The 22,285-nt window shown below is 41.5% G+C and overlaps 2 protein-coding genes across 5 annotated transcripts in view; one reads left to right on the top strand and one right to left on the bottom strand.

Annotated features, from left to right (window-relative positions):
• Positions 1-10,908, top strand: part of cacnb3a (calcium channel, voltage-dependent, beta 3a) — a 30,569-nt gene extending 19,661 nt beyond the window's left edge. For 2 of the 4 annotated variants that reach the window (XM_061735391.1, XM_061735394.1), the window contains 6 exons: positions 1,448-1,506; positions 1,599-1,699; positions 1,794-1,945; positions 2,026-2,121; positions 4,342-4,512; positions 8,216-10,908. In XM_061735391.1, the coding sequence (XP_061591375.1) occupies positions 1,448-1,506; positions 1,599-1,699; positions 1,794-1,945; positions 2,026-2,121; positions 4,342-4,512; positions 8,216-8,635 (999 nt within the window). In that variant the 3' untranslated portion in view covers positions 8,636-10,908. Of the gene's footprint in view, positions 1-1,447; positions 1,507-1,598; positions 1,700-1,793; positions 1,946-2,025; positions 2,122-4,341; positions 4,513-4,691; positions 4,738-8,215 lie in introns of all 4 variants that reach the window. The other 2 variants (XM_061735395.1, XM_061735393.1) reach the window with 2 other exon arrangements.
• A 224-nt stretch (positions 10,909-11,132) lies between these two features.
• On the bottom strand, positions 11,133-20,141 carry ddx23 (DEAD (Asp-Glu-Ala-Asp) box polypeptide 23). Its single transcript, XM_061735390.1, has 17 exons — positions 20,025-20,141; positions 18,650-18,801; positions 18,410-18,535; positions 18,146-18,233; positions 17,849-17,914; positions 17,625-17,763; positions 17,402-17,535; positions 16,383-16,495; positions 16,160-16,303; positions 15,811-16,036; positions 15,483-15,628; positions 15,217-15,394; positions 13,835-14,077; positions 13,580-13,731; positions 13,392-13,500; positions 12,004-12,178; positions 11,133-11,896 (listed from the first exon to the last, which is right to left on the bottom strand). Exons 2-17 carry the CDS (start codon positions 18,799-18,801, stop codon positions 11,673-11,675), a joined length of 2,415 nt encoding a protein of 804 aa, XP_061591374.1. The 5' UTR covers positions 20,025-20,141; the 3' UTR covers positions 11,133-11,672.
• Between the last annotated feature and the right edge of the window lie 2,144 nt (positions 20,142-22,285).

The raw sequence follows: 22,285 nt of genomic DNA, 5'->3' as shown, positions 1-22,285 counted from the left end.
AAAACAAGAGTCATCACCAGAAAAATAACTTGTTATTTGACCATTTTCACCTGTTTCAAGTAAATTTTCACTTGAAATAAGTAGAAAAATCTGCCAGTGGAACAAGATTTATCTTCTCATTACAAGCAAAAAAATCTTGTTCCACTGGCAGATTTTTCCACCTATTTTAAGTGAAAATCTACTTGAAACAGGTGAAAATGGTTGTTTTTGAGTCTTGTCCTAAATGTAATGATATTTTTTTTGACTAAAAATTAGACATTTTAACTAGAAATAAGACAAATATTCTTGTTAAGATTTTGAGTTTTTGCAGTGTAAAATAACTAGTGAAAACGATCATGTTCTGATTTGCATTTGTAGTTATTCTATATGTATCAAGTAATAGAATAATCAATACAAATAGACACAGAGTAATTCCATAAATGTATTTAAAAAACAAATATTTACATTTTCCCTTGAAGCCAAGGTGTGGTGGCTGCCGTACCTTGCCATACCCAATTGACGCCCCTGCATACAGGTCCGGCGGGGGTCTTTCTGTGTGGAGTTTGCATGTTCTCCCCGTGCTAGCATGGTTTCCCTCCGGTTACTCGGGCTTCCTCCCACAGTCCAAAAACATGCCAGTAGGTTAATTGATGTTTTGAAATTGCCCAGAGGTGTGAGTGTGAATAAGCCTGCGATGGACTGGTGATCTGTCCAGGGTGAACCCCTCCCTCCCGCCTATAATGAGCTGGGATAGACTCCAGCAGACCCCTGGGACCCTGCTGAGGATTAAACGGGTATAGAAACTGGATGGATGGAGGGATGCATAAATGTGAACCAAAAAAAAAAAAATAAACTGCAAACAGAAAAGTGATGTCGTTGCACGGCTCTAAAATGAACACAAACATCAAATGCAGAAAGTCTTCTGACTCATTTACTTACAAACTAAAACCCAAACAAACATAATAACTGATTTTCTAAAATCATTAATGACAATTTGGAGGAAAATATTTCCCAGAGCCACTTTGATGCAGATAAGAAATCTTTCTACGCATCTACAGGTGTTTCCCATCTGAACTGTGGAGAGTTGTCCCCTTCTCCCCCGTAGGTTCATTCTCAACTTTCAAGTTGTTTTATCTGAAACACACACACAAAAGAGCTCTGCAGCCGAGATCAACGTCCCTCTGAAGGGTCGTCCCTCAAGCTCTGACAGGGTGGTTACCGTGTCCTTGCTGACTTACTCGGTTTATCTTAACGAAAAAGGTTCTTTATAATTATGATTTCCCATATTTTTGGTCCTCACCATGCCGTGTAAATTGTGGGATCTTAAATACATGCTTGTACTTGTCTGGAGGAGTTTTAGAGACATCACATGAGTATTAGATGGATATCTAACACCAAGGGTTTGAATGTCCCTGGTCTAATGATGTGATGGGTCTAAAACAGTGTGTTTCATTTCCTTTCTGTCTAGGTGACCGACATGATGCAGAAAGCTCTTTTTGACTTCCTGAAACACAGATTTGAGGGAAGGTCAGTAATAAAAGAAGAAACAACTTATAAAGCCAGAGATAGTTAAAAAACAGGCCTTAAATAAACATCTGTGTGTTTAATTTTGTATGCAGAATCTCAATCACCCACGTAACTGCTGACCTGTCCTTAGCCAAGAGGTCGGTCCTCAACAAAAGACCAATAATGGAGAGATCCAACACCCGCTCCAGCCTCGGTAACTGCACTAACGTCCGCATGACAACACTACAGGCCTCACACTCCAGACAGCGGATAACACTGAACTTGGAAAATGCCACTTCTTTGTACAGCGGAGGTTCAGAGTGAGATTGAGAGGATATTCGAGCTCGCCAAAACTCTGCAGCTGGTGGTTCTGGACGCAGACACCATCAACCACCCCACGCAACTCGCCAAGACCTCCCTCGCGCCCATCATCGTCTACGTTAAAGTTTCCTCGCCCAAGGTACGTGCTCATCCACAATGACTTCCGGCTGCCTCCCACTCCTGGATCTGTAACCTTTCCTCTCTTCCTGTTTGTCGTAGGTGCTGCAGAGGCTGATCAAATCCAGGGGGAAGTCTCAGAGCAAGCACCTGAATGTGCAGATGATGGCTGCTGATAAACTATCTCAGTGCCCCCCTGTGAGTGCATCTGCTCCGTCCTACTCAGCGTGTTTAATACGTGTTTAAAGTTTCAATGACACCTTACATGTCAAGTTGAAGTTCACTTAAGTACAATATCACATTCAGCTGTTGCGAAAACATGTCAGCGATCAGGTCGGTTCATCGGTTCATCTCCCGTTTTGGCCGGGAAACTACCATATTTTACCCCTCTTTCCCGCCGTCCCCCCATATTAGTATTTTCCCGTAAATTTCCCATTTTATAACATAATCATTTTTAAAAAGCGTTCCTGTGTCTATCCAAACTGAATTGTCACTGGCCTCATGAGAACTGCCGCTTGTTGTTTGTAGCCTGGGTGGCCGTTCTCGCGAGGTTAGTGGCAACAACGGGAGCAAACTCGGAACAATAAATCAGAGATCGATGGATGTAACAAGAGTGAAGGCATTTCTGCCAAAAAAGCCAAGACTTCGTTTGTGTAAATATCTCTAAAAATGGGATACCAAATTTACTTTCCTAAAGAGGATGCAGACTACCTTGCTCCAACCAACCCACTCTTTATTAAAACAAACACCCTAAAATTGGAGGACCTAGTGGACATTAATACAGCTTTAGGGGGTCATGTATTTTTAAGAAAGTGGGTGTATGGACCAATACTAAAAGCACCTGTATATCAATAAAGGGGGTCCAGCTATGGAATCATTTAGAAAATGAACTAAAACTATGCATTACTGTAACCAAATTCAAAAATAAGTTCAAAAATAACATACTAAATAGATATAAAACATTGATATGATAATATTATAATAATACCATGAAAGTAGCAATTTGAAGCATGTGTTTGCACGACCGCTCTCCGCGGCCGTTTAGCCGAGGAGTTGGTGAAGCATCACCACATCATACCAGGTGCCCTGTACGCCACTTGGTACGTTAAATTCTTTTTACACACCCTACTCATAACCTCTGCTCTCCACGCTGTACAGTCTCTAGCCAAAAACCACTTAATTTATCACTCCTTGTAATTTATAGTATGTTTTTTGTTTTGTTTTTGTCTTTATTTTTTTATCTTTGCTTCTTGTCTAGATACCTCTGTTACTTGTCCAATATATCCATTCTTTTTCAACGTTTGAATCTAAATTACTAGTTTTGTTTTGTATAAAACCTCCTGAGTCGAGGTTCATAAAAGGGTAGGCATAATAAGCCTTGGCTTCAGCCTATACCTTTTCGGTGCCATTTAAAATATTGGACTATTTTTATGTTGTATTATGTTGTATCCAAATGAACCGAAATAAAACTCAAAATCAATCAAATCAGGAGCAGGATGGTGCTGAAAGATGTGTAACTGCGATGTTAGTGTCTCTGACGGGGGGACAACCGATATCCGTCAGCAGCACAAGCTGGAGAGACAGAAACATCCATCTGTGTCATCAGTCAGTGAAGGCCAGAGAGCAACATGAGTGAAAAATAAAAATAAAAAGAAAATGTTTCACTTGAAGACAATCAATGTGTATATAAACTGAAAACATTTAAAATAAATACAAGTGATTTAATTCACTTTTGTGTTTTCATTTAGGCTCTATTGTAAGAATTACATACATAGGAATGTCCACAGCATTTCAGAGTCAAAAATGGTAGGCCTATCAGATTCTGAACTACTACATAATTGTAGTTTGTGGTTGACAGGTAGTTATTTTAGATTTCTTCTAAACCGGTCTTAAAATGTAACCTCAGTTGGGCTGGTGGTACAGCGTTTGGCAGAAAATGTCCCTTATTTTTAAATTCAAAACTTGACAGGTGTGTGCTCCTTGCTCCTCAAAGTGAACAGTAACAACTGTGGTTTTCCATCTAGAAGCTGGAAATGTTCATTTGTCCAACAGTTCATGTCTAAAGGATGAGCAGCTCCAGATTATGGTAGGTCTCGAATCCTGGAGTAGCAGGCTAGTATGTCTGAGCTTGTAGCACCGCGATCGTACCGTGCTACGAGTTAACATGTTTGCACACCAAGGCTGCAACCCACAATTTATTTCATCACCAATCAACACGATTCTGTAAAATGGTAAAGAACAGCTGCTGTCATTTATTATGATTTGAACGGCAGTCCGAAAGTTAGTCATACCTAATAAGGTGCCACGTTTAAAGAAGAAAAGGTAATAAAGGTCCAACCTGTGAATGAATCCCTTTAGTGAGCTTCTCTACACACTCCAGGCGCTAACTCTTGTTTATTTTTTGTTGTTTACTTGCAGGATATGTTTGACGTAATTTTGGATGAGAACCAGCTGGAAGACGCGTGTGAGCATCTGTCCGAGTACCTGGACGTCTACTGGCGCGCCACTCACCTGCCGGGCAACACCCCCCTCAATCCGTTACTGGAGCAGAGTCTAATGACCCCGCCCTCGGCCATCTCCAGTCTGCAGGTGTGTTAGTGTCAGTGCGTCTGAAACTGTGACCCTGTTCACGCCGTCTCAAGTCTCTTGAGCTGGGATCTTGTTTGGATTTGTTGTCGCCGTCTCCTCCAGCAGACTCACTCCTGTGCCTTGATTCTGTTTCCGGTCATCCTGTCTTGTCACTCATCCATGCTTAACATTTTTTGCAGTTTTCTGAAACACAGGAATTAATTGAATGATGGCTTTCAACCCGGGGTGAGTAGTAGGGTTTACATGATACGTATTTGCACTACCCCCTCTCACAAACCTCCTGACACCCGAACGCAGCACAGATGCTGAGACGCTGAACGAACCGCGTTTTATTCACTCAGAAAAGATAAGATGTTATGAGTTGTTTTTGTTTATTGCATCCTGCCTCCTTTCCCTTACCTGATGGTTTCAGGTAACTCACTGCCCCAAACGCTTCCTGGGACAAAAATTCACAAAGCAGTGAAGTTCTGCCTTCAATTTGACTAAATTACAATTATTTGAAATGACAAAATGATCCACTGGTTTGTTATTGTGTTTGGGTGTTGACCGTGTCCCAGCATGCTTTGTGAATGTTGTCCCCACTCAGAGCGGCATCACGGCTTGCAAAACCTGAACTTAAAGGCAAATGATTGGAGCTGAAACAAAAAGTATCACACGCATCAGGTGTATTCAGGAACAACTAAATAGCTTGGAAATCTTTTGCTCATAGTCTCCCCCACATACCGCACACGTGCACTGCACAGGTCCAGCTGCACTGCTACTTGGCATTTTTACATCTTTAATCCTGCACTGGCTTAGATGATTTCCTCCTCTCACAGATATAAACCACTTACTATTATAAGTGTAAGTAAAGAATGCACCAATATCTTTTTTTTTTTTTTTACCACTTCTGATCTTTGATTTCCCTTAAGGATCTTACCTGAATGCAACCGAATCTCCTTACTGTTATTGTTCACATGTAACAAAAGTCAGATACAATCTGTTCAACCCAAACAACCACAAAAGAGGTATTTTATATCTTAAATGTTTCACAGAGGGAAGAGGCATGTTGTTTCATTAAAATATTTCTATAGCTCTTTTCTGATGTTTTGCATTGTCAATACCAATTTTGACTGGTAGTTATTTTCTTTTTTATGAGAACTATAATCAAATTCACACAGTAACATAATCAACCAGTGAAAGATAACGGAGGCTTCTAGCTGAAGGTAGGGTGATGCTGGTTGAGGTGTTTGATTAAGGTCATTTTTACCTTAAAGGCTGTACAAATTACTCTCTTTTAACTTTGAGAGTAATTTGTCACGTCATTTTTATTCTAAGCGCCATTGAAAATACAGCACTTAAAAAGCCATTGATTTTTCTGTTATTTAATGAAGTTTGTCTGCAAGGGAATACCAAACCTGTCAAGGGGGGAGGAGGGGGCTGCCACATGCCTTTCACCCCAAATGCTGGATTTGAACGACGGATGGGCCGATTAATTATTTATTGAAACACAGTCTTATGTCAGTCGTAGAAGAACGTGTACGCTAAGCAGATGGTCTGATCCCTGATCGTGTAGATATACTAATATTCCTGGATAAAAAGACTTTCAGATTGAAGATTGGACGGAGGTGTAGCAGGTAAGGGTGAGCATGTAAAGGAATGTGCTTACGGATGAGGAGAGTGGGCAAGATGGAAAGAGTAATTTGGAGAGCGGATGAATGGATAAATTAGAGAGAGAAGAGTAGAAGGCGCAGCATCTGCAGGCCGAGACCGAGAATAAAGAAGGGAAAGGCAGCTGATCCTGATGGTGCACCGGTAGAGGTGTGAACGTGAGTATTTCACTAGATTGTTCAGCAACATCTCGGAGAGATGTGGGCAGCAGTAGGGTTTCATGCCAAGACAGAACGCTGCAGATGCTGCGTTTGTTTTGCTGGTGGAGAAGTGCAGCGGAGGTCAGATGGAGTGCCACAGGAGGAGCTGTAGTAGAGTATGAGGAAGCCCAGAGTGGCAGAAAGGTACGTTGGAGTGGTACAGGACGTGTATGGAGGAGACACGGCAGCTGTGAGATGTGCAGCAGGAGTAACAGGTGGTTTTCAGGTGGAGGTGGGACCACATCTATGATCTGGTGGTGGATACGTTGACTGATGAGGACAGACGGGAGTCCCCGTGCAATATGATGCCTGCAGATAACATGATCTGTTGGGAGAGAGAGAAGCTGAGGGGGTTTAACTGTGCAGGGCAATGGGGAGTGAAGAACAGAGTGCATGCTGGGTGAAGAAGTATCAGTGAGAGTAAAGGGAAGGGTTACAAGACGGGAGTGAGAGCTGTTCTCTTTTAGTGGACTACGTTGGATACGGTCAACAGCAATCGATTAAGGACATTTCTTAAGAATCACATTCCTATTGTTGCGATACCTCGGACACTGATCCCTGGGGAATGTTCATCACTTACCGGAAAACTGAACCAATCCATGAGCTGAGCTCGTCGCTTTTAACTAGTTGCTGATGTATGATATGTAGGTTTAGTTTCTGTCTGTTCAGTTTCAGCTGTTATATTTTATTCGTGCTCGAGTCAAGTCTGATGTCTTTGGTGTCTTCATGATGATGACACTGCTCTGTTGGGTAGTTATTGACATCATTATTGATCATATAATGACATCATATTGGACATCAGTATTGGACTACACAAACCCCAAGCCCGGCGGGACCCTAGCTGTACTTTACAGATCACAGAAGTAGAAGCAATGATCAGTTAACACCAAACAGGAACCAATCGTGATAATAACTACCATTGTTATTGTCAGAATTACCACTGAAATCACGAGTATTATTATTATGACTGATCAGTTTTGTGTTTTTTGTTTCTTGGTTGTTGTTTTTTTCAAATGTGGTTGTGTATATGTACAGTATATATATTCAATTAAATTCATTATATAGCTTCTATTACAATGCAAGTTTTCTCCAGGCGCTTTCCTTTCGTAGCGGAGCCCGCGGAGCCCGTTACGTAACGACGGGAGCGATGCGTGAAACCACGCCCACAACTAAACACCGTGTCCTAAATGCATGCGAGCGTCCGACTATGGCGTCGCACTGCGTGACATCGTACTCTCTGTCCATCTCCCTCCAGCAGCTGCCACTTTATTGAGGTTTTTGTAGAGTCGCAGGAGGTTTTGTAGAGTCGCAGGAGGTTTTTGTAGAGTCGCAGGACAGTCCAATAGAAAATAAAGCAATGGAATTGATTTTGTCGCTGACGCTCGCTCGCATCGCATGCAGTTAGGACACGGTAACTCCGCCGGCCGGAGCTTCCGCCGTTTTTTCGTAGCGGTGTATCGCATCATTCATGCAGCCAATCAGCACAGAGCCTCATTATCATAGCCCCGCCCACTCAGAATCCCACATAGATAATGAGGTTAGAGACTGGGAAGATAAAGACATGGCTCAGAGGCTGAATTTCTAATTTATTTAGCAAAAACACTCAAAAGCTTGTTTTTAAGACATTCAAGGCCTGTTTAAAATAGGTATTAGATGCCATAATAGGTCCCCTTTAAGTCATATTTGAGGAAAATGTGACTTAGGCTGTTATTTTCAGAGGGTGAGGATGTGAAAGTGTTGGCAATCTTTTGTCTCTTTGTATTTTCTGTCTGAGCACCTTTCTAAAGCTGTTTTTAGCAATGTCTTTTTACACTTTCTTTCTCTTTTTATCTCCACAACCACTCGAAATGCAGCAGAACAAGAATCAGGTACAGCCCCACGAGGCGGTGGGCTTGCAGGTGGATGAGGAGGAGGAGGAGGAGGCTGGCGAGGAGGCCCACTCCCCCCTGGAGCAGGACAGTCTCATGCCATCCGACGAGGCTAGTGACTCTCTGTCCCGCGGCCACAGGGGGAGCCCGTGTCATCGGGGGGTGGAGGAGGAGGAGGAGGAGGAGGAGGAGGAAGAGGAGGAGGAAGAGGACGGCTACGCCTCCCCCTGCCATGCTCGCACGTACAGGGACATGTACCCCTCCCACCACGGGCACGCGGGCAGCGCCCACAGCACCAACGGGCACGAGTCCCAGGACAGGCTGCTCCAGCGTGAAGCTCAGCAAGGTCACAACCAGAGAAACAACCGCCAGCGAAGCCGCCCCTGGCCCCGAGACAACTACTGAAACGGGGGCCACTCCCGGCCTCCAGGTCGCAATCAAAACCCCCCCACGGCCCTTCAACTGCCACACAGCCCCAAACAAGCGATTCAGAGGTGAAACACCTTTCCAAAAGTCAGCTCAAAACTTTCCTGGCAGAAACAGATATCCACTTTGTTATCCAGAAACCCAGCTATCAATCCTCCAGACCTCCAAGTTTGTGTAAACCGAGGGATGCCCCCGCATCTTGGGGGGGGGGGGGGGTCATCTCCTTTAGATTAAAGTCAACAGGGCTACTCCCCCTGCAACAGAGAGGTTTCAGGCTACCAGCTGTACGTAAACTCAATCTTTAGCTGCTTCGCCTAAGGTTTTCCTCTCCTAGGATGTCTCATGTACCGGCCTTAAAATTCCTAAGACTTCTATCTTTACTATTGCATGTATAATTATTTTAAGACTATTTGCACATTACGGTTGACCAGGAAGTGAATGATGTTTATGGCAAAACTATTGTAGGAATGTCCTGTGTTGAATCCATTTTTGGGTAATAGTAATGTATTTGATTATATTGTATATATTGTATGGGCACCCAGTTTTTTTGTTTCATTGCTACTTTCTTTGTTTGACTTTGCTGATGTGGACTTGTTTGTTGCCATCCAGTCCAGTCCCTGAACAGTCACAATGTAAGGCTGCAATGTGCCACCTGAGGGGCATCACTCGTCTTTGCTGTTGCACAATCACTCTCTCTCCGACACCTCGATAAATCTAAACTGGGCAAACGGAATGTAAATGTAATCAAGGAAAGGGGAAGGTTTTTAGATATTTCAAGGGTTGAATCATTTGCCAAAACACTTGTTTACATCGACTCATTCACACGAGCACACGCTGCACGGCTGCAGCTCCTCTTCAAGTCCAAGCTTCACAGAATGTAAGCTCGCATGCCTTTTGCACCTCTTGCACCACCTGGTGACACAAACCGTCTCACCCCATCATTCGATTGTAGCACGTTATTGATTGTAGCATCCAATATTCCCACACTGATTGCACCCTGTGTGTGTGCGTGTGTGTGTATGTGTGTGTGTGTGACATCACATCACGTCCATGTACTGCAGTTTTAACAGCTGGTTTAAAAAAAAAAAAAAAAGGTGGATCCTCAGGTGTAAGTCCCACACACCCGTCACGCTCAACTTCACGTCGGGCTCCCGGAGGACTCGTAGCACGCGTGACGCAGCGTCACTCTGTTCCTGCACCATTTCCAGTCCATGAGCCAATGACGTGACGTTTGACGTGAGGCTGGCGGGCCCAGAGCCCTTTTCATTTGGTTTTGTTTTTGTACACGGGGTCAGTGTTTACCGGTTTTACTGCTTCTATGTCTCACTGGTATTTATCAAGTGTTCTATATATTTTGAAGAGAAAATAATAAGCATGATGAAAAAAAAAAAGAGAAAAAAATCTATGCAAGTGTTGCATGAAATCTGATCGTTTACGTTTGATTTATTTTCTTGGTTAAGTATTTTAGTAATGCACAGATTCTGACTCTTGTCGTCTTGTGATGGTCTTGTCTTTGGGGCTACTCACTCCTCGCACCACAAACATGACTAAAAATGAGCTTCCCTCTTCGCACACACACCTCACACACCTCGTTGAAGCACTTCTAGGAGTCACTCACTATAAATAGTCCCAGATCAAGGCTGCGGTTTGTTTATTTAGTTTTATTTTTTCCAATTAGTGATAAAAGGAGCGAGTGAATTATCAAATCCTTGCATGTCTTAGTTCACCGATGAGCTTCTTTCGTTGTATTTTGGCAGAGTATGTTTTTCAAAGCGGACCAATATAGCAACTGATAAAAAAGCGGTTGAGGTTTTTTCCGATTTATGAAGCACAATTTTTACAATGGTTATAATTTAGTTTTCTGTCTTATTCTGTATGCAATATGAAGCCTAACATTGAAAAACTATAAACGCCTTAGACCATCTGGACTTCCTTTTTTCGTGTGAGTAGTTTAAAAACTAAAAAAAAAACTTAAAAAAAAAAAAACGACTAAATGATTGCACTACTTTGTTTTCGGGATGGTTGCTTTGTAATGCAATAACTGCACTAAATATAACCATATATCCACCAGACTACTACAGCGTGCTAGCGTGGCCTGACACGCCTCTTCCCTTTGTTTATCAAAAGAGACATAAAATGTGTAAAAAGTGAGATGTTTCCTGCCTGATGCTGTAAAGAATGCTTTGTATTTGAAAATAGATTTACAATGCTAAGTGAAATATGATTTAAACTAAATAAACATGACATTTTATGTACTTTTAATTGTTAGTTTGTGTTTATTATTATGAGCTCAAGTGACCATTGGTGTGTCAAGCTGCACTGGACGTGTAGAAACTGACATTACGCTACAGTCGGGTGCAAAGGTCGGCACCCTTCGTGTTTTCTTATGCAAAACTTTTTTTTTTTTTTTAATCTGATTATTGTGAGGCATAGACAGCATCCTCCGAGTTTTGTGCAAGAAAGGTTTTGAATTTGAGACTTTTCAAACAAGCATATCCTACTAATAAATCCAGTTTTAATCTAAGAATAAAACTAGTAACATTTATGAGCAAACTGGCATGTAAACAAGGGGAGAAGTTCCCTCTTTGGTAATCTATTACTTGAAAATATTTACACTTTTGAAGGGACAAACACACATATTTGTTGTAGTCACATCATAAAAATGTTTATATTTAAAACAGCTGATTGCAATTTAGTCTACAGATACATCCAAAGCAAAAGAAACCCACATCACATCTAGGATGGGGCTCTTACACATTTAGAGGACTAAAATTATGGTGAGAAGTTTACTTTAGGGAAACAAAGAAGAAAAAGACCCGGTCATATCTGGCTGCCGTTTATCACGTGTGGCATTTAAACAATGCAGGTAACCAGACTCCTGTTTACAGGCGGATAACAAGCGCAGCGGTCCATTCCTCTCTCACCAGTCTTTTCCCCCCAAAAAGGACATTACATAATACAATGCAATACGTTGGAACCTGCAGTGCAGTCTGTTCATTGGAAATAAAAAAGAAAATCAAGCAAAGATGGTCTCCTCGCGCCTCTTCTTGGTCAGGATGGTTCCAGGTTTGTGCTGGGCGTCTGGGTGGTTGGTCAGCTCCGGCGGGCAGGTGGAGACCGGGCTCTCCAGGATGGCCTGCTTCAAGTCATAAAACACGGCAGAGTCCTCCTTAGTGAGGAAAGTCATGGCCACACCACTCTTACCGGCACGACCCGTACGACCGATACGATGAATGTAATCTGGAGGAGGAGAAAGAGGGACACCGTCAGACTCATATCTATGTTACTCAATACTTATCAAACTAAATCAAAAAACAAGACATTGATAAAAGAATGAGGCCTCTTACCTTCAATGTTCTTGGCCATGTCGTAGTTGATGACCATGGAGACGTCCTGGATATCGATACCTCGACCAGCAACATCTGTGGCCACCAGGATATCTTTGGCTCCTGCCTTAAGGTTGGAGAGAGCAAACTCTCTCTGCTCCTGGCCTTTGCCACCGTGGAGCGTGCAGGCGTTGTACTGAGGAGAAGAAAAGATGTCCCGAGATTAACGTCGCTGTATCCAACTCTGGCTTTAGTCCACTTAAACTAAATTCAGACATTACATTGCATCTGTCATTACACCTGAGTGATGTTGCACCACGAAAAGTTTTTCATCGTTTGTATGAAGTCTCCGTGACCGTTGGCAGGCACGGCCCTGCCCCCAACAAGGTAACGTTACAATCACAGCCAGTACGTCTCCAGCCAAGGACGAGCCAACTACGCCATCTAGCCGTGTAGCTGACAACTACCAGCTCCCCCTTCATCGCTTTGGATGCCCAGATGTGCACGACTTGGATTCAATTTGTCAAGAGCCAAGTTAAAAGGCAGGACTGTAGATGTTGGCAGGACAACAAATCGACTCGGAGAGCAGGATTCCTGTGTTCTGGACTGAAGAGCAACGCTGCACTGCGGTTGCTGGGAGATTGATGTGCACACAGCTTATTTAGTGAGCGTAACAACACAGGGAACCCAAGTTAGAGACGCAGGTGGTCAGCGGACGTCCCTGGGGGACTGAGTTGAGAATAAGTGCAAGCAAGTCTCGGTGTGGCCGTTTTAAAAACCTTCAGGAGAGACAACTGATTCGTGGACGCATCAGAACCGTCAGTCGTTAGTAGCTCAAATCAGCTGAGACCTGGACTCGACGGGAGGTTCTGTCTACCGGAGCCATGAGGTCTGAGGCTCTGAACGAACCCATGACCAGACAAGAGGAGCGAGGAACAGAAGTGGTGGAAAACAAACAAAAAAAAAAAATCCTTTTTAGGAATAATTGGTCAAAAGAAGCACATTTACATTCTGGCTTAAATGGTGAGTTTAAATAAATATGTCGTCAGCTAATAGGTTTACTGGTCTGATTTACTGGGATTTTTTTTTTACGCACAACCATTTCTGGGGTTGACAGAGAATGGTCAGAAAAAGTGAAGGATGTCCAGCAAGGAGCAGTTTGGAGGAAAATGCCCTGGTGTTCTCTGACGATGCTTCAAACACCTTGTTGAATGTATTCTGCAAAGAACTTGGGAAGTTCTGAAGGTAAAACGGGGTCCACCCTGGTACAAGCAAGGTGCCCCTGATGATGTGGCTGATGATCTTAATCTAAACATCTTTAATCCCTTAAACCCGATGGTACAGACTCCGTCCGGTTCAAGGGTTAATGCTTCTCTTTTGTGCTGCTGCTGTACGCTAACAGGACTTACTCCCATCTTCTCCAGAGACTTGGCCAGAACGTCGCAACCCTTCTTCTGGTTGACGAAGATGATGATGGGCGGCTCGAAGCCATGCGCCAAAACCTCCAGCATCTTTTTCCTGTGGAGCACATGATACAAAAGGCTCAGTTAACTGAACTCCGGCTCAGATGTTTGCTGCCGTTTGGAGTCGGTCTCACCTCTTCTCTCCCTCCCCCATGAGCAGGACCTTCTGTTCCACTCTCTCGTGAGGTTTACCAGCAGAGCCGATGTAAACCACAGCAGGACGTCTCAGGTAGCTCCTGGCCAGCCTCTCCACAGCTGGAGGCATCGTAGCCGTAAACATAACCGTCTGCAAGTGAACACACAAATCAAAGAGAAACCTTATAAATAAGAAAAACGAAAGGGAGCACATGAGGCCAACAGAGCAGTCTGGTTCTGAAATATATTCATACTTGTCTGTATTTGTGTTTCCCAGATTCAAAGTTCATTGTCATTTTCTCGGGGTCCTCTGCTTCATCGGTGTCTGGTTTCTGATTGGTCACCGGGATGTACTCCAGAATCTTTTGGACGTCAGGCTCGAAGCCCATGTCAATCATACGATCGGCCTCATCCAGCACCACGTAGGTGCAGCGGCCCAGGACCAGGTAACGGTTCTCCAGCACGTCGATCAGACGACCAGGGGTGGCAATGACGATCTGTCACACAAAACAAGTAAACATACAGCTTGTTATCAAGCTCACGGTTTATTTAAACTGTTGATGAAGAGCAAAATGCATTAAAACATTGGTGATAATTTGCAGCCAAAATATGCCGTTTTTGGGGCGTTGATGTTGGGTCTACCGTCGTTCTCCTCGATTTTCCTTGCAAGTTGCGATACTCAAACGCATCCAAATCCATCAAGTTTACATTATAAATGTTCTAGTAGATGTTTTCATTTGTTTGGTTTTGTCCCTGTCTGCAGGTTTACAACAAGTGCACACAGCGACACTCGGGCTGAATCCTGATTCCCAGTCCCACGTTTCACACATTCACGCCAGCAGCTCATGTGTCCAGATTCCCTCTGGGATGGAGGAGCAGGACAAAGCGGTGCTGCTGCATGGTTCTTCAGATACACACTTTTAACAGTGTTTAAACAAAATTAGATGAAAATGTTTGCATTGAAGAATCTTATACAACCTGCCCCCAGTAAATCGGTTTCATGACTCTTAAAATGAAGAAAATTAAAATGAAGAAAGAGGTGACACTAATTAATGGGGTTGGGCCTTAGCCGTCAAGTTATTAAACAACTAGCCGCAGCTGTATCAGTCAAACATATAATCTGAATAAAAACTAAATATTAAAGCCTTCTCAAAGTGTTTCAGACTCAGCTCAAGCTCAAATTAATCTGCCAACACTGGAACGACTTGTTGTATAACTGTAATGTGATGCGTCGTACATTAAATTGACCTTAAAGTTCCACTATAAGCCGTTATGAAATTATTTGTATAAAAGATAAATACAATGTCTTAGTATTAACCTTAAAAAAAATGTGACAAAAGTACAATGATAATAAATAAACAGACTAGGCTACATTGATTATGGCATGTGCAGAAAGCTGTCAGTTCACTCATTTTGCTTTGAATAAAAGGTGATGAATCTCAAGACAGAGCTCAAGTTAGAGGGATGTTCTTGTTTATGATTTCTCTACGCAGTATTTAAAATCAAATATTTATCATTTTGCCATTTAGAATGAAAGTCGCATTCCAAAGTAGACTCTTAGCAGCATTGCTGCTTTCTGAATTCAGTCTGTAAACTCATGAAGCCTGTAGTGACCACAAACAGCTAAAGCTTTCACCTCACAGCCCATCCTGAGCCTGAACCCTTGGTCCTCTCTGGAGATTCCTCCAATCACAGCCACAGTTCGAATGCCCAGAGGTTTTCCGAATTTGATGGTTTCTTCTTCAATCTGCTGAGCCAACTCACGAGTTGGAGCCAAGATAACAGCGTACGGACCCTGGTCCGAGTCTTCAATCCTGCCGCGCAGAGAGACAGACAAGACGGTGAAGGTTTGAACACAGATGAGTGGGTTCACCGGAAGTTTACTCAAGTTTCAGATGTTACCTGTCAATCTTGGGCAGAGTTGTGATCCAGACCAGCAGTGGAATGAGGAAGGCTGCTGTTTTACCGCTACCCGTCTCGGCCACACCGATGATGTCACGGTTCTGTAAGCCAATAGGAATGGCCTGCCTCTGAATCGGGGTTGGATCCTAGTGGAGACAAAATGAAACATTATTAAAATGAGTTTAACAAACATCGATAGCAACATTTATCAGAGTGAGATCAACACAGGTGTGTGTCTATGTTTAACCACAACTGAGCTCCGACACAAATGTCATTTTACAGCTGCAGGCAGGGTTTGCACAGATGGACAAACTGAACTGAATCCAACCTTGTAGCCGCATTTGTCGATGACCTCCAGGATGTGCGCGGGCAGCTGGTACTCCTTCCAGTTCCTGATGGGATTGGGGATCTTTCCTCCCTTGGTGGTGATGCTGTAATCCTCCCTGAAGATTCGCCAGTCTCTGTCCGTCATCTCATCCAGTTTCTTCTGAGACCAATGTCTGTCGTCCCAGCGCTGCTTGGCTTCCTTCTTACGCATCTTCTTTAATCTTACCCTGAGGGAAGATGGTGGTAAAACGTGAACACAACAGGTCATTTACTTTACACTATTTGGATTATTTGTAATTACATAAATGTTTATTTGCATATAATCTGAATAATTTCACAGTTTGACTCACTCTTCCTGCTCTTTCTCTTCCAGCGTGCGTCTTTTCTCCATCAGATCGCCATAGAAACGTGACTGCTCTCTTTTTTGTTGCTTCAAGTCGATGCCAGCTATGAAGCCCCGCCCATACAGCTGCACCGAATGTTTCTCCTTGTAACTGTAAAAAAGGTCTGAGTGAGTTTACACTTAAAATAAAAAAGCTTCATCACACAACTGTGAGCTCACAATTAACTCACATGGGGTTGTAGTCAACCGAAGTGTCCTCTGAAGCGTCCCACTCAAAAACAAACTTCCTGTCGTTGAGGTGACGAGTTCGCCGCCGTTTTTTAACACCACCTAGATACCGCTCCTGTAACACAATTACAATATTTATCAATAACAGTATGTGTGTTGTTTATCATTTTTTAAAGTCTTAATATGATTTAAAAGGAGAGCAAAATATGACTGAGACTTTTTAATATAATAATCTCTTTATTTGTCAGTATCCATGGAAACACTCAGAAATGTGTCCTCTGCTTTTACCCCATCACTAATTAGACTAGAGCAGTGGGCTGCCATTATTCTGGCGGGCAGGGAGCTAGTGGGGTTAAGGACCTTGCTCAGGGGCCCAAAGTAGTTTTATTTTGGTTGCCTTTCATTCATTATTCTTCTTATACTTTGTTGTTGTTCTTTTTTTTATTCAAATGTGTAGTTTACATTTTATCGTTTGAGAATATTGTATTAACTTTAGATATCAGCACAAGAAGCATCTTCTGGTTCTTGTGAAGTCTTAAAATTACATAAGTACAACCTAAGATGAAGTTTTATTTGACAGAAGCAGCATGTGAAAAACCAAGGTTACCACATGACTCAGTTTGTAGGATAAACTTCAACAATTTGAAGTAATAGTTTTTTCTCTGACATCATCCGTCTCTCACATTTTTGTGGAGGTTTCTTTGGTTCATAAAGGCTTTTTTCTCCCTTTTTTGTGGGGTCTTACACTTCCTGTAACCAATAGATGTTGCTTTGTGTTTTCGTCAAACCTGTGTGTGTGTGTGTGTGTGTGTGTGTGTGTGTGTGTGTGTGTGTGTGTGTGTGTGTGACCAAGTTATGTACATGAAGTTTCCATTTGACCTCTTTAAAGACTGGGACTCTCAAGAGTGTCCACCTCCTTCACAGAGAAGTGTATAGTCACATTCGTGGGAAACACCCTTCTTTAAAACCACAATTGTTTGTGTTTGGTGCATATAACACAATCTAAACTCTCAAAACCAACCTTAATGGCGTGGAGTTCTTTACTTTTATCTTTCTCCGTTCTGAGCTTCTGTCGTTCATCGTCATCTTCATTCCCGTTGTTCTCTCGCTCCATCCTCTCCCTTCTCTCTCGTCTCTCCCTTTCTTGGGGGTCCTCTGTGATAAGACAGTGCCACTTGTTATACATTTGCCTCTATAGAAGAACATGATGCAGAACTGTTATAGAGCGACAGGCTGAAACGCACCCATCATTTTTCTCCCCATGTCCTGGAACGCCCTTCTTTTCTTTCTCTCGTCATCTATTACTTTCTTCTTCTCCTCTACCTGCTGCTCTCTGCGCTTCAGGGCCTCAGCTTCCCGCTCTGCTCTTGACAAGAACTTGGGCTAAAGAAAAGAAAAGAAAAAGAGTTGAGGAATTAAACAGTATCAAGAGAAGAAGGGAGTATGTATATCTCAGGAATCGTCTTACTTTTGCTTCTGCTTCCTCCTCTGCCTTTTTCTTGGCCAGAAGCTCCTCCAAAGACAATGGTTGGACCTAAACCACAACACAGTTTGGTTCAGACACTTGAAACAACCGCACACGGATAGCAAAACCCCCACCAGAGCCAGTGCCATACATCACAACCTTAATGAAGTGGATTGAATGGGTTTTTATGTTCCAACAATCTTTATCAAATCCAGATTTGCCATATCTGTTCCTGAGTATTTGACCAGCACGTCAGCTGGAGGAATTAAAGTCTATTTGCAATTTAAATCAAAATCATACCTTTTTCTTTTTTTCATCTTCTTCTTCCTCTAGTTTTATATCCTTCTCTCTCTTCATCTTGCCATCCTTAGACTTTGGTGAGGGGCTTCTGTAAATGAGTGAGAAACGTTCAAGATTAAAAAAAAAAAAAACAAGGAAATTACCATCATTTAACCATTTAACTTTTATACACCTGATGAACCAAATGGGACAGAAAAAAATGTATCCCTCTGTTCAGACATGCTCAAACAAAAGAAAAAAATAAGTTACTGATCCTCTACATACCTCTTACTGCGATCTTTATCACGGCGGTGGCTGTCTCTGTCCTTGCGGCCCCTGTCTCTGTCTTTGTCTCTGTCTTTGTCTCTATCACGATCCTTGTCTCTGTCCTTGTCTTTCATGCGGCGGTCTCTGTTATTGCAAAACAAATCGGGAGGAATCATGTGCTTAGACATGTAGAAACAATAACACAGACCAGGTAAAACAATAATCATCAGAACTTAATCTGATCAATTGCTTCAGTACCTATCTGGAGATTTGGAGCGATTTCGTTCACGGGACCGATGGCGTTTGCGCAAAGGTGATGGTTTGCGGTCCCGTTCTCGTGAACGTCTCCTTTCTCTGTCTTTACTTGTTGAGGATTCGGCATCCTTTTTATCTGTGGAGTCAGCTGCCATCTGCACACACAAAAAGCATGTAAGGGATCTTTGTTATAAACTTCAGGTTGTCAAACTTACAATAGTGCAGCGTTGGTGCGAGAATAGACTTCTTTAAAAAAAACACTTTCAATACAATAACAGAGTTGTTTTAGGATTTTGCTTTTATATGGCACCACAATAGTTTTGAAATAAAATAAACAGTCAAGACATGACCAAAATGTAGCAAAATGTAAGAGGTTTAGTAAAATAATGACATTTACCATTGATGAATTACATGCATTTTAAGCCATTAAGACATTTTCTAGAGCTCAACAAAATTTAGACACAGTGGGTGATATTAAAACTATTTATTGTGACAAGGTGTGATCCACGCCATTGTTAAACCGAGACTAAAGTAGTGAATAAAAGATTTGAAGCTCATTAGATACCGAGTTGAGCCTTTACATACATACATACTGTATACACAAACGTATCGCAAATGTACACTGTTAAAAAGTAATAAAAGTACTGGAAGCCCCTCAAAGACAAATGAAGTGGACGAAACCTCTTCCCAATATAAACAGATCAAATGATGTGAGAACAGCGGTGTTATAGTTACGATCATGTAACAATCATGTCACGTTGTCAAAACACTTTTGAGTCCAGAAAAATTGTGGTATTTTGCTTAAAATGCCTGCCATTTGCCAGTGATTAAAAAAAAAGTATTGATTACATCTGGCTTGTTTTATTTCTAACCCATTTCGGTGGTGAATATCACCAATATCATCAAAACTCTCCAAATATTTCTGAACACAACTGTACGTATTGTTTTTACAATTTATCAAACATAGAACATAGTTCACACTTTTAAAAATTCAATATATCAATCCAATAAAAATAAATAAAATTAAATATATATAATTTTTAAACTCTTAGTCCTAAGAGTGCAAAAAAATATTATTTAAACATCAAACGTATGATTAAAAAAAGTAAAAAACCTTTCTCACTCAAAGGCAAACAATCAACCGTGAGAAAGGTTTCTGTTATCTGAGTTAAATTGAAATAAGTTGCAGAATTATTACATTAATTTTCACTAGCAACCAGCTAGCTCACGTTAGCCGGCTAACAACTTAGCCAAGATGCTACTTATACAACTGCTCAAATGTGCAAATGTGCAGAACTGGAGCCACAAAAGTGATATTCATAAACAGTGGGTTCGACCCAGCTGGGTTGTTAGAGTAAAAACTGAATTTGAAGCTTACCTTATTTAGTTGTTAAAGAGAGAGTTGCGATTTATCTACGCTTCAAGAAGACCCCATAACCCTTGACAAGCACGCACAGAAGCACGCGAGGAATTGTGGGAGTTGAAGTACTGCGTAAAGCGCGTAAAGTGTGACGAATGTGTGTAAAAACTACATTACCCAACAAAAACATAAATCGCACAAGACCCGGATTGTTTAGTACACGGAGGCCTAAATGCCTGCACAAAACTAAAACTAATATTGTCAGTACGTCTGTTTGGACACAAGGTGGCAACTTTCTCACAGTTTTGTCAAACTTTCATTTGGAATCTATCTATCTATCTATCTATCCATCTATCTATCTATCTATCTATCTATCTATCTATCTATCTATCTATCTATCTATCTATCTATCTATCTATCTATCTATCTATCTATCTATCTATCTATCTATCTATCTATCTATCTATCTATCTATCTATCTATCTATCTATCTATCTATCTAAAGGAAATCTGTTTTATATCAGACACTATTTAAACTATGTCATGAATGTGGGTTTATACTGAAATACTAAAATCTATCTAAGCATCTTAGAGTTTTTTTAAAAGCGCTCTATAAATAAAATTGATGATGATGATGATTATTATCAATATATAATTTTGTATTTTTTTTATTTAGCATATTTTCATTCAAAAATACATTTAAGATGTAGCAGCACATCAAAACAGCAAATGTAAAAATGTTGGTAAGTTTCATAATGTCAGAATGAAAAACCTGCTATAGCATCTTGTATAAAATAATAAATGGTTATGAAAACCTGTAGTCATGATAAAACAAGGCCAACTGCTCAGTAGCACTTATCAGCGTTATCCCCTGCAGCAGATTAACATTCAAGAAGCGCTGTTTTCCTTGTAGTCTCAGCCATCCTCTGCTGCGTGTGTGCAAGCTACTGCACATAGATAAAAGACATTGTAGAAGCTGCTCCATTGAAGTCCAGATTGGCTCCACGCTCATTCCTATTCTGGACCAGCCTTGTCTTCCAACAGAAGATCAAAAAAGATTTATGGAGCCGTACTGAAGGTGAACCGTTTGAGATGAAAAAGATCAAAACTAATGGCATAGAAATATATCTAAAAAGCATGAGGCAAATCAGAAAGATACTGAGGGCGAAAACAAAGGATAGCAAAAGCAATAGAAGTCACAGTGTCTTGGATATGTTGAAACATCACAGAGTTGAATGGTGGATTTGGTGGATAAAAGGGTGAGGATCAAAGATGTACATAGTATGTTCAGTAATAAAGTAAAGGCAGGTTACTTAAAGGATTTTTTTTCACAGCAGACATCAACAGTTATAACAAAACCTCAGTTAAACAATGCATCTTTGCGTCCTTATAAGTACCACAAGTGTCACAAAAAACATTCTGTGTGAAACATTTGATAATGTTTTCATCTTCCCTTCACAGGAAAATCTACATTCCGCTTGTCTTGTCCTTGTGATGAGGGGAGTATATATATATATACATTTTTTTTTTTTTTTTTTGTTATTATTATATTTATTTATTTGACTGGGAATGTGTGCTATTTCTATATTGTTTTTATTATTTCATTGTTTTGTATGTTTATTTGAGATCTTTTGGCACAAATAGAGGATTAACCTTTTTAGATTTTATTGTCATGGGACTGCCAATGACAATAAAATAATGAAATGAAAGTATCTTTCAGCTAAAATGCTGACTCCAGCCCCTAAAACCAGCTGCTATGAACTAGCAGCACAGATATGGTTGAAGAGTTTGCTTTTGTACTGTATCCCTCAGGTGTTCTGATCAAAATATGTCACATACATTTCATTAAGTCCTTGAAAAATTGTGTCAGCTTAGGTGACGTGTGTTCTTTAAGAAAAAGATGTCAGACCAGGATGGTACTTACTAGTCTGTCTCCTTGAACATGAGGGTAAACCTTTGTGACTCACTTACATTCTGTTGGGGTCAAATCTGACCAATTTTTATTTTTCACTGCAGTAAAAATGCCCTGTTATTAATTTATTATTTTGAATGGGTGCCACAAATCTTTGTGGATTCATGCTCTTCGCACTGTGGGAACTTGTGTTCTGTGTTCCCACTACGATTGCCCATGCGCCTCCTGCAGAGGCAGGCACCTGTTGGTTTTTGAAAGGTCATAGGGGGGGGATCTTAAATCAGTGAAAAAGTCAAACGACATAAGAGAGATCATACGTGATAAACAGAAGAAATAGAAGTCATACAGAGATCAGAGGGTGCTTTGA

Source organism: Cololabis saira, chromosome 12, assembly GCF_033807715.1.
Source record: "Cololabis saira isolate AMF1-May2022 chromosome 12, fColSai1.1, whole genome shotgun sequence".
NCBI classification, from domain to species: Eukaryota; Metazoa; Chordata; class Actinopteri; order Beloniformes; family Belonidae; genus Cololabis; species Cololabis saira.
The sequence above is the reverse complement of the archived record's forward strand: the minus strand, read 5'-3'. Positions and strand labels throughout refer to the sequence as shown.

Coding starts and splice junctions, on each gene's coding strand:
- ddx23 (XM_061735390.1), bottom strand. CDS start 18,801: ATGGCAGCTGACTCCACAGATAAAAAGGATGCCGAATCCTCAACAAGT. Junction 16,496..17,401: donor AAGAACTCCACGCCATTAAG/GTTGGTTTTGAG, acceptor ATTGTGTTACAG/GAGCGGTATCTAGGTGGTGT. Junction 12,179..13,391: donor AGTCTCTGGAGAAGATGGGA/GTAAGTCCTGTT, acceptor TCTTCTCCTCAG/TACAACGCCTGCACGCTCCA.